Here is a 17434-nt window from a genome sequence, read left to right as displayed (position 1 = left end):
GGGTCCCTTCCAAATCAGCACATTCTATGATTCTATGATCCTTATAGATCAAGATTTTCAGGTTTTGTATTCCCAATCCAAACTGAAGCAACGTGTGAAGAAATGCATTCCTGTGACTACACACACCATCATTGTGCTCCCATTGTACTTAATTATAGGACTGTCATCTTAAATTATACGAGGGGAGTGTTCAGTTTAAAAAGAGGATGCTTTCAGTTTTGTCTTCTTGTATGTGACAGGTGCATGTGGAGGGACTGTAACAACTGAAGAAACACCTTCATTCCTCTTCTCACCGGGCTGGCCCATGAATTACAGAAATTTTGCTGACTGTGTGTGGCTTATCAGAGCTCCTGGATCCACTGTGGAGTTCAGTGTCCTGGCCCTAGACATAGAATCTCACAGCTCATGCAACTATGACAAACTTGTTATCCAAGATGGTGAGAACCCAATCTTGCCCTACCCTGACAGCATGCAATAGATACCCAAGGTCCCAGTACCTGGAATTCTCGTGTCCATTGAGCTTAAGCAATCTTGATAGCAATGGGAACATGCTCTAAATCAGTATTCTTCCTCTATGCTGAGACATTCTGCTAGTTAAAATAAAACTAGCAGTCTAGCAAAATATTTGGTGGTCTATAAAAATATTTCTCATTCTGTAAGGGGTTAAAGATCTTGAAAAGCACCTTCCTGAAAGTGTGAGCCACAGCAACCAACAGGCAGATATGAACTGATTTGATTTTAACCCCAACATTTCTTCTTTTGATCTCAGGAGACACTAGTCTCTCTCCAGTGCTGGCTACCCTGTGTGGACGAGAACCTCCTGGGCCAATAAGATCAACTGGAGAGGCGATGTTCATCCGCTTTATGTCAGATGCAAGTGTCACTGGAGCTGGGTTTAATGCCTCTTATCACAAAAGTAAGATTTGTTTCTCTTCTCCCCCAGATAAATGTCTGCCTTGCTGCTAACAATGGGGTAAGGAAAGAAAAGACTCGCATTTTTAACAGCTGTCCACAGTCTATCTAATTAATCACACAGGCCAATTATTCACATCTCATTGATATGCATTAATAAATGTCTGACTCTGCAAAGGTAAAATTTGCTGTTTTCCCAGCGATATAATACAACAAAGCATGATGCAACCAGACCAGTCACTTTTCAGAAATAAGAAAAGTGTATGCCTAAGTCTGTAACAGATCAGCTGAAGGGTGAAAGAATGCCCAACTAACAGAGGGAAATAAATGACTCAAAGCATAGACATGGAACAGAGAGAGACAGATGCAGAAAGCTGTGTAAGTTCCAGCAGGAATGTCAGTAATTTCCAGTGGCACTTCTCCCATATGCACTCAGGGATGATAACAGATTCCTGAATGGGCTGAGGCACCAAGCATGGTGTTAGGATAACAATGAGCAGCCAGGGGAAGTTTTCCTGACTGGCAGCTTGAGTAGGTGACAGTGGTTTTGTCCATGGCTAGAAGCAATGCACTCAGACAGTGTAACAACATGCTCATGCCTTGGGAGGTCCTTGGCATAGCTGCCTGCTTACTCTTCTGTTAGGTCTGAGAACTGAGTCTCACTGTCAAGATGTTTGGTGTGTGTCGTCTTTAATCTTCTAGCTTGTATTTGGGAGATCATTCATTGCTGCATTGCTCTATGCTCCTCAACTCTTCATACACTTGCTTCAACATTTGCTTTTACCGGTCACATCTTCGTTTTAGGAGACTGAGTTTTTCTAAATGAATATGTGAATAGTTGACACTAATGTTTTCTTCTTGCTTCAACTCCTTTTTCTCAGGTTGCGGAGGCTATTTGCGCACAGGCAGGGGCGTGATAACATCCCCCAACTATCCTCAAGACTATGCTCCTAATCTGAATTGTTCCTGGCATGTAGTGGTAACCTCTGGATTTATCATTGCTGTCCATTTTGAACAGCCTTTCCAGGTTAAGAATGAAGATACTTCCTGCAGCCTTGGAGATTATGTAGAGGTGAGGTTATTGGCTAGGTCACCAAATCCTCAAAGCTATTAAAGCTACTGAATCTTACAGATTTCAGTGTCAGTAAGGCAGTCCAGGTTGTCAGGGGGTGGAAATACCAAAGAGAGATACCACAGAGATTATTTCTCTCTCTCTCTCTCTCTCTCATTTATTGCTGTGCATTAATTAATCACTAGGTTATTGTTTTCCCACATGGCTGGAAGCCTTGGGATGGTGTGTGCTCAAAGTTTACATTCCAGGGCTGTTTGCTTGAGTGACGTTAGCAATTTCTCTTCTTCTAGCTGAAGAATGGGTTAGATAATGCTGCCCCACCTTTGGTGTCTGGAAGAGGGAATGGACGGTTTTGTGGAAGCAGCCCCATCTCTACCATGTACACCACAGACAATCAGCTGTTTGTCCACTTCATTTCTGACAGCAGGAATGAGGGTCAAGGATTCAAACTGAAATATGAGGCTAAGAGTCTAGGTAAGTCTAGGAAATAAACGGAAGTTCTGCAACTCAATAGATGTAACTTGGAGTTTATCCTCTTAAAGGAGGTTGTCGTTATAAGCCCCAACCCTGGTAAAATCAGATGTCTTCAAAAATGTCCTGTTTCCTTCTTTAGTCCATGACTTCTGATCCTGCTCTCAAATTTCTCCTTTTTAAAGAGAGGCAGCTCCAGGCCATGGAACCTGGAGATATTAAAGCAAAAAAACCCCAAACTTATGGCAGACCCTTTGGCAGGAAAGTAGCATCTATAGTTAGGAAAAGATGTTCATAATTCATACAGGAAAGGAAAAAAAACCCTGGAAACAACATTATTTTGAACATATAGTACCCAGTGTAAGTGCTAAATTATGTCAGGAATGATTTAGACTGGTGTGTCGAGAAAGGTGATAACATTTCTCACAAGTTTTTCTCTCAGCTGAGAAAATAACATTCCCTGCCAGAGCTAACATTTTTTGAAAGAATGAAGAAAATGGAGACTCAGGTTCCAGGGGTAAATCAGGGACTTGGCATTTGCAATTATTCCACTGTATGTATGACACATGCCCCTTGGGACACCAGGAGACGTCCTGTTAAACAGTGTAGCTAAACACAACTACAGCAACCTGTCAGTTTACTCAAATTTGTAAGTGCTTGTTTTGTGCCTACTTTGCTGCCGCAAAGAATCATTCCTAGCATTACTGTAGGGGATTCATGAAGGGAATGGGTGAAGCTATACAACAGTATTTCTACCACTTCAATTTAGAACACTTGACTAAAATCCTGTTTACCAGTATTGCCAGAACATAGTGGGGGGTTTTGACAGAAAGGTTCTGGTCAAAATAAAGCCATTTTTGTAGGATAAAGGACCTGAACAAATCCTCATGTTTGCTCTGATTGGCATTCCTCACACATATTCATTATTGTCTCAAACAGACATTTCAATTTTTGGAAAGCAGAAGTAGGGAATGATGCATGGAAGCATTGATGGGTCTGACTTGTAGGCTTTCTAGCTCTTGGGAATTAGGGTAGGAACAAGGCAAGAAATATGTTTCCTGCTTGGTTTAGAAGCAATCCAAGGAAGAACTAATAGCAGTTTAATTCAGGGCCCTGAACATTAGGAAATGAGGAGGCCTAGGTAAGCAGGAGCACAGGAACATAGGATTCTACTGCATTAAAATGTTTTCCCACAGTAAGCAGTAAAATGCATTTGGTTTTGATGTAGCTATATGACACCGAAAGGAAACTGTGTTGGAATTTAGTGATGACTCATATTTTTGATGCCTCACCCATTTCCTTAACATCTTGTTGTTTTTTATTGGTGATCTTTTCTTTCCCAGCTTGTGGAGGGAATATTTACATCAATGATTTCAACCCCAGCGGATATACATCTTCCCCCAACTATCCAAACAATTACCCCCTGCATACTGACTGTGTCTGGACCATAACTGCTCCTAATGGACATGCAGTAGAGCTGCAATTTGAAGATCAGTTTTACATTGAACCTTCACCAAAGTATATATCCACATTATTTTGCCTGTGTTTCTTCAGAGACTCCATTCTGATTCTTCTTTCCCTGTTACTTTCTGTAATTCCTCCCAGAGTGCACTTCCAGATTTACAAACAAAAATTATTAGGAAATTTTTGAGAGAGATCACTGAAGCTATCAAGTCACTGGTATACATTCCTAGGACTTTGCAGTGCATCATAGAGACGAATATAACAGACAGAGAGGAAGTATCCATGGTAGAAAGGTGCCTTCTGTAAAATCTGTGCCCTCTAGTCCTTTCATATTCAGATTTTCAGTCATTGTGACTCTCAAGTGGTTTTAAGTCCAATGGATTACCACCACAACAATTTGTCTCCTTCCTCCGTTGCCTGTCGTCTGATTTGCAATGGGTCTACATGTTTTGTATCCCCTGTCTGAAGCACAAAACAAGGCCTAGTTTCCAGCTGGTGTAACTTCATTGATTTGAGGCTGGTCCACTATACACCAAAGGTGACCCTCACCTGTGAGACCATGTCCAGAAAAAACAATGCAGGATGGAGAATCCCAAAGGTGTCCTTTCTCTCTGGCTTCCCAGGATGTTGCACCGTTCTGAAGGCAAAGCTGTTAGTTAAGATGTTTTGGGTCTTTTTAAGCCCACCTAAGTAAGCCCCCAGATTTGAATTTTATTCCCTTCATCTGTTTTATATCTGTTCCTTAAATTCAACAGTCATCAATGAGACTTAATAGGGAATATCTGCTGAATCTGAATGCTGCCAAAAAATTCATATTAAAGATGGTCACAACTACTTTATCAGTGCTGTTCATACCCTTCCCTAGGACTTGCTTCTGTCAGTTCTGATCTGATCATAGACTGGGTTTGGGATTAATCTTTCTCAATGTTTCCAGCACTTCTTTTGATTCAAATATTACATAACTATCATTGATTACGAACTTGTTGATTCTGTCCTGGTCACACTGAATGGAAACTGATCTAATTCACTACAGCTTCATGGCTTTGTGCACATACAGAAATGATTTCAAACCATTATGCTGTACATCGAACAGAAAATTCTCTCCTCTTCTAGCTGCACTTCTAGTTACCTAGAGCTACGCAACGGTGCCGACTCCACTGCCCCCATCATTGCCAAGCTCTGTGGAGGTTTGATGCCAGGCTTGCAGAGATCCTCAGGAGCTGTCATGTACCTGAGGTTCAAGTCTGACAGCAGTGCCACGCACGTGGGATTCAATGCTAAATACTCCATCGGTAATGCTTGCATTTATCAATTTCTCTGATTTCAGAGATGATTTTGGTTTCAAGTGTCAGGCTTTTGTAATAGGGCTTAAATCACACCTGTGAGGTGGACTGACAGATATGTGCCTCTTCCAATTAGTGTTAGAGCTAAGGCATCAGAATCATCATATGGGTTAACATCAGCGTCTTCTGCACCTAGCAAGAGGTGAAAATTATGGAAACAGGAATAGGAAAGTGCTTATAGATCTGCAGCAGTGGAAACAAAGACTGAATAACCTCTTGTCAAAGACAATTATCAAAGGGGCAGTAGAAAAAAAGGTCAATGTGGATAAAGTCATGTAACGTGATTTGATTTTCAGCATGCAAAATTGGTGTCACTTTCATGACCAGGATCCTGAAGGGGAATGCAAAGATCAGCTGAGAGTTGGCAGGAGAAGAACAAATTAGGAGCTTCTCTATGTAAATGTAAATCAATCTATAATAACAATGCTGCTAGACAAGCAGGAGCAACACAACAATGGACTGAAAAAAGGAACCAACAGTAAGAACCATTATTTGTCAGCTGGGAAAAGAAAAGAAATACTTTTAAATTATTTGCTCTCAAGCTGCAAAAACAGGATTAGAAAGCACTAGCAAAGTTTTAAAATTAAATAAAAAATAGTCTTTGATAAAATTCAGAAATATGCTACTTTTTTGGTTTTGATAATGTTAATAATCTTCAAAGAACAGCAGCTATTATGTTAGTATCACTCATAAAGAAAGTCTAGGACTGTTAATTTCTTAAAGGCAAAGTAGTGGACTATATTGCTTTACACAGAATTTTGCTGATTGTGCTAGATCTCAAACACTTAATCCAATAGAGTGTGCTGTCACATTTCTGAATGTGAAAACTGAAGCAACTTGCAAGAAAATATTGTTAGTAGATGAAGCCACAATTTATATTTATCCATAACAGATTTAGAGTATCTCAGCTGTATACCAGTCATTCTGGAACAAAGCACTAATCACTCTGAAGAGCAGACAGTATGAACAGAACTGTTATTGCCACGAAGAGATTGTAACTAGCAGACACACAGAATACACTGTAAAATCCAATAAATTCCACCTGGGAATATTATTTGCTGTAAGCCTTAGTATTATGAACTTATGTTTGCAGGTACCACCGAGAAATGAGCTTTCAGAGAGAGAAAATTAAAAATAAATAGCTGTTTCCCAAATTGTGCAGTGATCCCTTACCAAGGCATCATAAGGAATGGAATGGGAACAGGAAGGGACCACAGGAAAGAGAAAAGGAGTCTGAACCATAGCGGTAGGCCCAAACCAGCAGTCAACTTCTGTCAGTCATACAAAATTTAGATCCACATTTAGCAAACTAAATTTCTTTATAATTATCTGATACAGCTTTCCAAGATTTTGTGGTAAATATGAACATGGGTAGAGATTAGATATAGACCTTGAAATATGTGAGTTTATTCAAATTAATAGGAGATATGACTGAGAGGAAGGGATGCTTGCAATGGAAGGGAGTGTGCGAAAATAAACTAACTAGGGCTAGTTGAATTAGAAGGAGAATGTGGAAGATTTTTAACTGGAAGGCAATTCCTGTTTTATTACCACAGTTAGAGAACAAGTCAGTTGTGCCTTAGCTTTAAGTCTTGTTTAGGAGAAAGGTCATGTCTCTGAGGTCCTTCAGTCAACCAAGCAATGTTCTTCCTTTTGCAGCTCACTGTGGCGGGACAGTGATCGGACAAACTGGCATCATTGAAAGCACGGGGTATCCTGAGCTTCATTATCAAGACAACCTGCTGTGTGAATGGTTTCTGCAGGGTCCCAGGGGCCACTATCTTACCATCAGACTGGAAGACCTAGATATTCAAAACTCCTCCAAGTGCACAAATGACTTTGTGGAGATCCGAGAATACAATGCTTCTGGTCTGAGAATTATTTCGGTGTTTGTCTTCCCTTCCCTAGTGCTACTATGAAACCTCACCAGAGGTTCCTGAAAGCATTTCCCTTTGGGTACAAAGTGAGCCTTTTCAATATGTACAGTATTTGCTTCTGTCTGCCTTGCTTGCTGAAGCAAAGTAAGGCAAACAAAACCCCTTCTATTTCCAGCAATAACTTGATTTTACTAGTTTACTCCTGCCTGTCTGGTTAAATTGGAAAGTGATCCTTCAATATAAATATAAATAATATATTGATATAAAATTGTCTTCCTGTATTTGATTTTTGCAGGAAATTTGTTGGGCAGGTACTGTGGTAATACTCTCCCTGATGCTGTGGACACCTCTGACAGTTTTGCTTATGTCAAGTTTGTCACTGATGGATCAGTCAATGCCAGAGGATTCAGACTGCGCTTTGATTCCAGTACTGAAGGTTGTATTTCTAAGGCTGCAAGTTACTTTCAGGGAAGCAACATATACCACAGACTATAACTGCACTAGTAGAGCATATATTGTAGATCACTTATTCTTGGAGTGGTGTGTATTTGCTCTTAAATTTAAACTTGGGGGGAAGTATGAATAGAGCTCTCTGATCACTACTTAGCTGAGCTGAAACTTTGAGAGGCAAGCAGTCTCCTGCTATAATGGACGTTGCCATCAGTGGTAGGTCTCACACAATGAAGCACACTCTTCCACACCTTTTCTGTCCAGCAATCAGTCCAGGGATGTCCTAACATACCCTCCCCACATCCTTCTTGATGATGAGGAAGGTAAAGAAATGCTGTGATTTTCCTGTATGTTATTCTGTCCTTCTGAGGTGAGCAGTGTTCTTAAATCTCCCTAAAACCAATAGTTTTTACCAATAGGTTTTAAGCAGAATCACAGAACTGCAGAGCCATTGAGGTTGGAAGGGACCTCGGGAGATGAGCTAGTCCAACCGCCCTGCTCAAGCAGGGCCAGGTAGAGAGGAAGTTGCCCAGAACTGTGGCCGGTTGGGTTTTGAATGTCTTCAGGGATAGAGACTCCAAAACCTGTCTGGACAACCTATTCCAGTGTTCAACAGCCCTCCCAGTAAAAAGTGTTTTCATATGTTCAGATGGAATTTCACGTGTTTCAATTTGTGCCCGTTGCCTCTTGTCCTGAGCACAATGACTTCAAAGAGCTGCTCTGATCAGGACTAAGGACATAGACCTACTCCTGCTTCACACTTCTCTTTCACATTCTTTAGTCCCATGCAATGCCAAAATATGGCTACTTTTTAAGAAATTCTTTGTGGTAGTGGTCTTTAAAATATCTCCTGCCAACCCTTCTTAACTCTTTCCAGCTCATTTAAAAGCTCAGCTGAAAGCTTCCGTATTCTTCGTGTTTGCTTCTGCAATAAAATACCAGAGGGGGAAACAAACTCCAAAAGAATGTTATTCCACTCCCAGACCCCATTATGCAAACATAGAAGAGAAACTGTATTAGCAAAACTTTAATGCAGGTGGATACACAGATTAGACTACTCTGCAGGGTGAGGTTGAGGAAAGGGACTAACTCTCCCACTGCACTCCATTAAACTATATCTCTGTATTTTAAAAGGACACCAAGTGTAAGCTGGTAAATTTATACCATTAGTCTCAGAAGAAAAATGCACTCTATACCCAAGACCTTTCTTTCGACTGAGCACAATTTGATATTCATAGCAAAGATAGGAAAAACACAAAATAACTGTACTGAAAAAGTGTTGCTTAAAATCCCTGAAAGCTTTTTCTCTACCTCTGTTAACCAGCAGAGGAAAAATACATCCTTCATCATTACGCACTCTAAGGCGCTGCTTGGTCTGTGTAGCTCTGCCCAGTCACCTGAGAGGCAGAAATGTCTCAGTCCTGCCTCAGCGAGAGGCTTGTATCACTTGACATCAAAGCCTGTGGGTCACTCAGGCTTCTGAAGCCTGGCATGAGCCCTTCAGAGAAGGGAATATTAATAATTAGACTAAAAGGAGTTGCTATGGTCAGTTAATATTCAACTACATTTATGGCTGAGTGATAAAGACTGGAAGGAACTTAGCTGTTTGGACAAACATATGGAGAGGATAGGCATATCAAATCAAGCTCTCAGAATCTCTTTTTCTTGCATTATGAATGTATTTTTGCTATAACTCTATAAGCAATGCTTTACTCTAAGAAGCGTTCCAATATTCGGGTATTTCAGAATGTGGTGGGGATTTTACTGCTCCTGTTGGAACATTTACTTCACCCAACTATCCGAACCTATACCCACATAATCGAGTGTGTGAATGGAGGATCACAGTGGAAGAAGGCCGACGTGTGACTCTAACCGTTAATGATATGAAAATTGAAGAACACTGGAGGTGCTCATCAGATTACGTGGCTGTGAGTATGGGGCGTGAAGGCAGAAAATGCTCTTCCTAATCCCTTTATAGAGCATTAATGGACATAATAGAGCTGAAATGTTATTTATAGGTCTACAACTGGTTTTAAGACAAATCATAATTTAATCCAGGGAAAACAGATAAATGAGAGAAAATTAGCTCTGTAGGGCGTGTAAACTCATCTGCTTGTTTTAGAGTATAGAAATTTTGAAATTATGGTCCAGGCAGAGGGGAGGACTTGAAGAAATCATTGGAATTTGCTCTTTATCAATTATGGAAAAAAGCTCTGGGATTTTTGAAAGCTCTGTCTCTTCTCTGTGGACACAAAGTCCATCAGTCAGTTCCAGGTCTCTTTTGACTGTGGAGGTTGTTACTGCTGTTGTTACTTATTGTTGTCAATTAAAAAAAAAAAAAAAAAAAAAGAGAAAAAGCCAGAAATTGCAACAAATGGCTACTACTGTGTCAGACCTTGCATATTCTGAAAGAAAGATAGGGAAAACCCACGAAATGTTACCTCTTTATCACCTCCCATTTCCAAAAAGATAGATTTGGGTTATTTTATCATGGTTATTTTAGATTTTTGGTTATTTAGTGCAAAAAAAAATCAAACCTGGCACACAGAACTGGACCTGGTCAGATGTAAAAATGCCTCAAATATATAATTCCTCTATGAAATTGCAGGAATAGGAGATCTAGCTTAGTTTCCAATTTGTTCAGATTAGCAGCGCAAACACAGGAATTAGCTTTAGTATGATCAGAAGCTAGCCCATGCACGAGGGTGAGGAGGTGAAGTTCTCCCTTGTGATTTGTAGATGATCTTCCCCTTGTTTTCCTTCACAGATGCTTTAGACAGACCATGGGGAGCTGGCTTTTTATCGATTAATGAAGTAATGATCTCTTAAAGGAAGATCTGTCCTGCCAGCTTTTGTGCCTTCAGCACTCTAACATATTCCAAATCTCAGTGGGAAACATCATTTCTGCCTCACTTGCACTGCTGAGATAGTAGTAGAAAGAAGGAAATTAACTCCTAGGCTAAAGGCTGTATGAAAGAAACTGAGCAAAATGCATCTGGATCATCAAAAAGTGAAATGTTTGAATTAATAAAAAATGCCCACCAGCACTAAATATGTTGGAGGAGATTTTTGATAAAGATGATGTTGAAGAATACAAAGACAATCATTTGAAATGGAATGAATATGATCAGTAGCTGGCATTATTAAGTGACTGGAGATATAAATATTGAGCTAAAATACAGTTTTTCCCAATCAAACTGATTCAATTTCTGTTTAAAAAAGAAAAAAAGATTGAGAGAGGGAATATATTTATGTTTTGCCAAAATAAGCAAGGTATTTTTTATATTTTACTTCAGAGCATCATCCACTCAAGGCAATGAAAGTTTGTTCCAAGGTTTTGAGTAGATTCGGGAACTAACCTGCTGTGAGGGACATCAATGAACCTTGAATTAAAGATGTGAAGCACTGTTACATGATACAGGAGTTGCTCCTAAGACTGTATTTTGATCTCATAAGAGTTTATTTTGACCCAACAGGTTTACAATGGCCTCAGACAGAACTCTCCCCGGCTGGCCAAGCTGTGTGGTGAGGTAAATCCAGGCACTGAGGTGAAATCCTCTGGAAACACAATGAAAGTAATTTTGGTGACAGATATGTCTCGTGCAACCAGAGGCTTCAGTGTCTCATATACATCTAGTGAAGATGCAGGTAGTGTGTGTTTTTAAATTAAGTGATTGATCTTTGGTGAGTCATTTCATAGCTAAAGTACTGGCACATGTCAAAAAATGACCTAAACAGAAAACAGTTCTCTGATACCTTTTTTTCTGCCTTACATCTCTGGATGGGCGTAGATATATATCTTTAATTAGTTGAAAAGACTTGAAAAAATGGGGAATCTCTGGGAGTTATGGACTTCATGTGCCTGTTATGTCAAACTTCATATGGAAAGAACAACCTCTGTTATGGATCACACTCCTTATTCTCACTACTGATTTATGGTTTTGTGCTTAGTCTTGAGTAAGACACGGTCTGAAGTGGCCTTATTCCATGAAAAGATCCAAAAACCATAGTGCCATAGACAACTTGAATAATTCAAGTGCTTTGTTATTACTCAGGGGGGTAATTAATTTATTGTAGCTTGTGAAAGAGTGCAGCTAACCTACTTTTGCAAGCTCAGCCTCCAGAGAGGAGGCAGCTGACAGAGCCTTACTACCACAGCCCTGAGTCTTTCAAACTTGGTTTTCCAACTGTGCCCCCTCCAAGCATCCTACTGTAGCATGAGTGTACTGCTCTTGAGGGTATGTTCCAGAAAAATCTTCTCTTGAGTCTCGAATTAGGTAATGGGTAGAGCTGAGCAATACTGAACTGGAGCTGCAGTGGGATTTTTCAAAATGTTCAGTAATGTTTGTTGTATTGATGGTGCTGCTGAAATATTTTATTTGATACCACGAATAATTGTTGTTACTTTGCTTTACACATGTGTTTTTAAAGACTTGCCAATAAATTGTGAGACACTAAGCAAGAATTCCCTTGTCCACAGCAAAAAAACTATAAAAAAGGAAGAAGATGGAAAAAGTTCTGATCTAATCAATACATATGCTTGCTGACATGCACATATCGGGGCAAGATTTCTCTTCATACAAGAATTATTACTATTTTTAAATAAATTATATTTTGTTTCTGCAGCTTGTGGTGGAACCCTGATGGGATATGCAGGTGGGAATTTCTCTTCTCCTGGTTATGATGGTGTCAAAAATTACACAAGTAACCTGAACTGCGAATGGACCATAGAAAATCACTCCCACTATAATTCATCCATATATATCTCTTTTGAGGATTTCCACTTGGAACGTCACCAGGACTGCCAGTATGACTACCTGGAGTTACGAATAGGTTTGTATGTTCAGCCGGAGAATGGATTAAGCCTATCAAGATTCCAGTTGTGCAACCGTGTTCGTGCCAGATCTTGTTCATATATATTTGCAGAGAGTGATTGTTGTACATTTGAGAGAGTGTTCACATGCATGCCTTCCATGTTGCCTCCTAGACCAGAAGTGGGATTTCACTGCCAGAGCAATGGATGCATGGATTTGGTTGGTCACCCTTTCTTCAGGGGAGAAAATGGAAAACTGGATAGGTATCTTGAGGGGGTAAATTGTTTTGGTGGTTGCAATACACACCTGACGCTCTTTTTACAAGGGACAATACAAATTTCACTTAATCTCCTTTGAAAGATGGCAGTCAGGAGAAGTTGAAGTCATCAAAACAATTTATTTGGTCCACAGCCTATTCTCTCCCTGTTCCTGAAATATCTCCAGGGACAGCAAGAGTGGAATAAAGAATGCTTTAATTATTCACAGCCTCTGGGCTGCATACCCACTTCATACCCTACTTTTGCACTCTATAAGATGATTCTCCAAAAACAAATCCATATTTCCTGTGAGACTGCATCACAAAATATAGACTAAAGCATTTAAAAGGAAAACAATCACAGGATTAATGCACCAGTAATATCTCTGCATATTTGAGCATCTTTAGCTTTAGAACAAGCAACTGGAAATGTCATATGAAAGTCACTCAGCTAATGCCAAGTGTAGTATGAAAGCTCCAGCTGTCTTCTTCACTGAGAGGCTGTATCTGTGAGTCCCAGAGGGAGCAGGTTCTAATTTACCAGGAAATCATTTCTGAAAGGCGGGGGGGGGTGGGGGGGAGGGTGGGGGGGGTGAGTGCAGGAATCTGTTACATCCTTATTTGCATTAATTTGAACTTGGTTGTATAGCATCGGTTCATCCTGTGTAGAGCCAAAGCATGCATAGCTGCGTAGCCTAACAGTTCCCTCCTACATATGCATTGGAGCTGGGAGATAATAGAAAGACAACTCAGAGAAAGAAATAATAAAATATACCTGGTCCCTTAGTCATCAGTTCCCACTGCTCTCACTTTATGGTGAACCTCAGGCCTCCAGGCAATACAATCAAAGGAAAGAGGAAAAATGTAGGCTTCGTTTGCTCTACACAGTTTTGTCATCTAAATAATAATGTTCATTTTGGCCATACTAATGGATCTTCAGTTTCACAACCAGTCTCATGTGAAAGGCAGAATGCCCAAATTCAGCTGTGTATGCTGACAAGTAATATGTTTAATGAACACTGAGATGTAAATAGTGCAGAATGTCACTAAACTCAGACAGGTGCTATTTAAGACTCTCAACAGAGCAGATGTGAATTTGGGGAAATGTCCAATTCAAAAGTAAGTTACCTGAGAGACCCCAAATGAAGATGAGATCATAGAATCACAGAATGCTTTGGGATGGAAGGGACCTTTAAAGGTCATCTTGTCCAACCCCCCTGCAATTGGCAGGAAGACGTGTAAAACTCTTTTGAGTTACCCATACGACACACTTAATGGTACTGAACAACAAAAAAAAAGCAGTGGATTGACTTTGTGTATTCACTGGGAAACATGTAATCTAAATAGATAACATAAATATTTCAAATTTCTTAGGGTAAGGGTTTATATTAAGTTATTAACTTATCAGGCACGTGCATGTAGTCTGTACATGGTAATACAGCTAAGCATATTGCTACAGTGAAATATAGTCCTAACTTTTGGCTCTTGTGGAAGACTCTTGATTTTGTCTTTCAGACCATTCCCTTCAATTTGAACCACATCTTACAGCACAGTCTTTCTGTTTACATTTTCTGTTTATCAGCAGTCTAGATCTCTGGCCAGCTGGCCATTCATGAAAGCAGTGATTACTGTCACTTTTCACACTGTAGAGACTGAGTAGCCTGGGTCACATCTGTCACATAGTCAATTACCTTGTAAGAAGTGCAAAAAAGAAAAAGCACACTTCACATTTTAGTGCTCAAAGTAGTTAGTTATTACTATTTTTTCCCAAACCATAATTTACCACGAACATCTTCTGCTTGTACAGCTCAGTATCATTTTTATTGCATGTTAACAAGACAGGTTTTAGCATTTCTCTGTGTAATTTACATTAATAGAATTTTATTATATGTCATCTTTTATCCCTGTGCTTCAAGGCATTTCAGATGATGGCTGAGTCACTGTATATGACAGAAAGATGAAGTTACTCAGCCATGTTACTTGGAATAGCTGTGAAAGGGCTTTGAAGAGCACCCAAAGTTTATCCCTCCTGCTCTATTGCCTCCTTTGCAAGAACAGCCTGCCACTCTGCATGGAGCTAGGAGTTGCTTTTGAATGGAGACTTTTAAGACCAGCAGCCTGCTGTTATTGGAGAAGTAAACTTAGGAATGGATTGCCTGGATGTTGTGAGGGTCACTATTACACTTATTTTCCTTCTCCCGAGAATATATCAGTAATAAACAGAAACCGATACTTCTACCAATGTGACGGATAAGAGCTTACACCAACATGAGCAAACATTCAGCTTCACAGAAGTGCAACGGCCTGTGTTGTGCTTTCCTTTTGGGTTTCAATGATTTCAGCAAATGCTGGCATTTTTTTGTCATACAGAGAATGGTATGTTGAGCTCCCTAGGAAAGAGATGCCCGCTATTAATACAGCAATGACAGCTTGTTCATGGATGAAGCACATCCCTATATGGTAGAAAACTCAAAATCCCTCTTGACTCTAATGAGGATGTCACAAACACCTAGGATCAATAGGTCTCCATGCGATCAGGAATCTCTTCCACTGTTCTGCCCCAAAACATCTGCAGTTTTGGGGCACTTTTCTGTGTTTTCAGATCTGACAGGTCATACAAAATGGAAGTGTGCAGGATGGCAGGGAAGGGAGAGAAGGAGCCCAAGATATTAAGGGGATCATTAATACAGCTTTGGAGAGAACTCCTCATTGTCGAGATTTAGATCCCAGCAATGAACTGCAGCACTCTACCTATACTCATAACAAATAATCAGTTATTAAGTGTGATATGGACTTTTCTCTGTTTTCTAGTCAAAACAAAATTAAATGGATGTTTGCCCTATGTATTCCTTTACGATATTGTAGCTCTTTTAGGATTCAAAAAGTGTACTTTTGCCTTTCTTTACTCAGGGGATGCTGACGGAGAATTAATATCCAGACTTTGTGGTCAGGCTGCACCATCTGTGCCACTAGTCATAGCTGCCCCCCAGATCTGGGTACACTTTGTAAGCGATGAAAACACAGAAGATAAAGGATTCTTGGCCCATTACACGTTTGAAGGTAAATGGCTTGATAAACTGTTGCCCTTGCTGGCTGAGGCACTTCTGGGGAAAGCTGCCATTCATTTGGTGGTACTGAGAATATACACTATGGGATCAACTCTGAAAGAGGTCCTCAAAAGTTACACAGTGCCTGCCACTATTTATATCCATCTAAAGCAAACATATGCTAGTAATTGAACTTTCAGATTTATTTTCTGCCTCACTGTTCCCATTCCCTGAACCACATTTGAGTTTTTGCAATGCAGTGCAACACTCAGAACAGCTGGTTGCTCTTGGGAATAGGGGTGTAACAGGTAACACCAGCCAAGTTTGGCTTACTTCAAATAGGCCTCCAGAGTGCTAGGATGGCTGAAATGCATTCTGCTGCTTGAACCTTTGCACTCATTTTGAAATCCACTTAAAACCAAATCAGTGCAAATTACACCACTTTGCCATTTACATGCCAGCACAACTATTCTCCCTGTCACAGCTGAATTTAGCCTTGGTGCTTATCTAGACACATCAGCAAGTTTTTGACTTGATTGTGTTCGTCCAAGAATGGCACTGGTTTGCTTAGGAGTCTGAGATAAATAAATGGAAGATAAGGTGGAAGAGGCAGCAGTAAGTGTCAGCTGGCAAAGGTTCTGCAGAGCTATATTAAGTATCAGAATAAATGCAAATTTTCAAGGTCATTGCATCTGTTTACTCACTATTCAATGACAAAGATTTTAAAACTTGGATTTTCCCAGATAAATTGTTCATCCTTATCTATACCAGTCCAACTTAAACATATTTTAGTACTATTACAAGCTGAATAATCTTCCAGTCATTTGCTTACAGTGTTCAGTTCCTAAAATGTATTGAAATGTTACTTTTTTCTTCAGCATGTGGTGGTATACAGTCAGGTGAAAGGGGAGTTATCTCAAGTCCTAACTACCCAGAGCCTTACAGCAACCTGAATCGCTGCTCCTGGTTGTTGGAAGCCCCTGAAGGTGAAACCATCACTGTGAGTAACACAATGCCATGATCGTGTGCACAGCTGGCAGTGCAAGAAGCACCCTCTGAATCTTGAGGAACACGTTTGAGACAATTTGAAAAATCAGAAATGTGGAGGAATGAAATATCTTCCCATCTGCCTTACTTAAGGAAGAGACTCAAACAAAGATAACACAACCAAACTAAATTGTGCTTTTTGAAAAGCAGAGGGATCCTAGTCTAACTTGACCTCAACACATAGCACCGACTTCTACTTTAAACAATGACTTTCTATGTTTAGGAAACTAAAATAACTTATATTATTGGATGTGCATGGATATTCTCACTATCATGAGAATAAACATGAGGCTGAAGTTTTTTCATCTCTGCAGAAAAGTTACAAGCTACTAGAAAGTTACTTTTGTGTCTTAATGGTTAGTGTGCAAGATAATATGATTGCTGGTACAAATTACGCCAATGAGATGCTACTCTTGCTTCCCAATAACTATTAACGGGCTACCTGAGGTGCTACTTTCTTGAGCCAAACTGCTGAGAGACCAATTTAAGCACCTTTGTGACGAAGGAGAGCTGAACTTCACTCACTGGATTATTTGACTGATCCTTTGAAGAACAGGTCCAATCAATGACATTTGAGATCCAGGTCAGAAAAATATCTGAAAAGCAATTTTGTCAAAACAAATTGCAGATTTTCATATGTCATGTCTTTCACTAATTTCCCTATCATGTTTTCCTTATTTA

At 39.9% G+C, this 17434-nt stretch overlaps 1 protein-coding gene across 1 annotated transcript in view; it reads left to right on the top strand.

The window, feature by feature from the left end:
• The window catches only part of CUBN (cubilin), a gene marked incomplete at both ends in the record, with an annotated part of 152681 nt that overhangs the window by 98593 nt on the left and 36654 nt on the right, over window positions 1-17434 (top strand). Inside the window, 13 exons of the mRNA XM_082329622.1 lie at window positions 240-437; window positions 770-916; window positions 1794-1984; window positions 2275-2458; window positions 3799-3973; window positions 5033-5211; window positions 6922-7131; window positions 7435-7575; window positions 9336-9517; window positions 11066-11237; window positions 12216-12422; window positions 15570-15719; window positions 16585-16706. Of these exons, the coding sequence (XP_082185748.1) occupies window positions 240-437; window positions 770-916; window positions 1794-1984; window positions 2275-2458; window positions 3799-3973; window positions 5033-5211; window positions 6922-7131; window positions 7435-7575; window positions 9336-9517; window positions 11066-11237; window positions 12216-12422; window positions 15570-15719; window positions 16585-16706 (2258 nt within the window). The remainder of the gene's footprint in view (window positions 1-239; window positions 438-769; window positions 917-1793; window positions 1985-2274; window positions 2459-3798; window positions 3974-5032; window positions 5212-6921; window positions 7132-7434; window positions 7576-9335; window positions 9518-11065; window positions 11238-12215; window positions 12423-15569; window positions 15720-16584; window positions 16707-17434) is intronic.

This window comes from Platalea leucorodia (assembly GCF_965183815.1).
Source record: "Platalea leucorodia genome assembly, chromosome: 1".
Taxonomy (NCBI): Eukaryota; Metazoa; Chordata; class Aves; order Pelecaniformes; family Threskiornithidae; genus Platalea; species Platalea leucorodia.
Note: the sequence above shows the minus strand (reverse complement) of the source record. Positions and strands in the feature narration are given on the sequence as shown.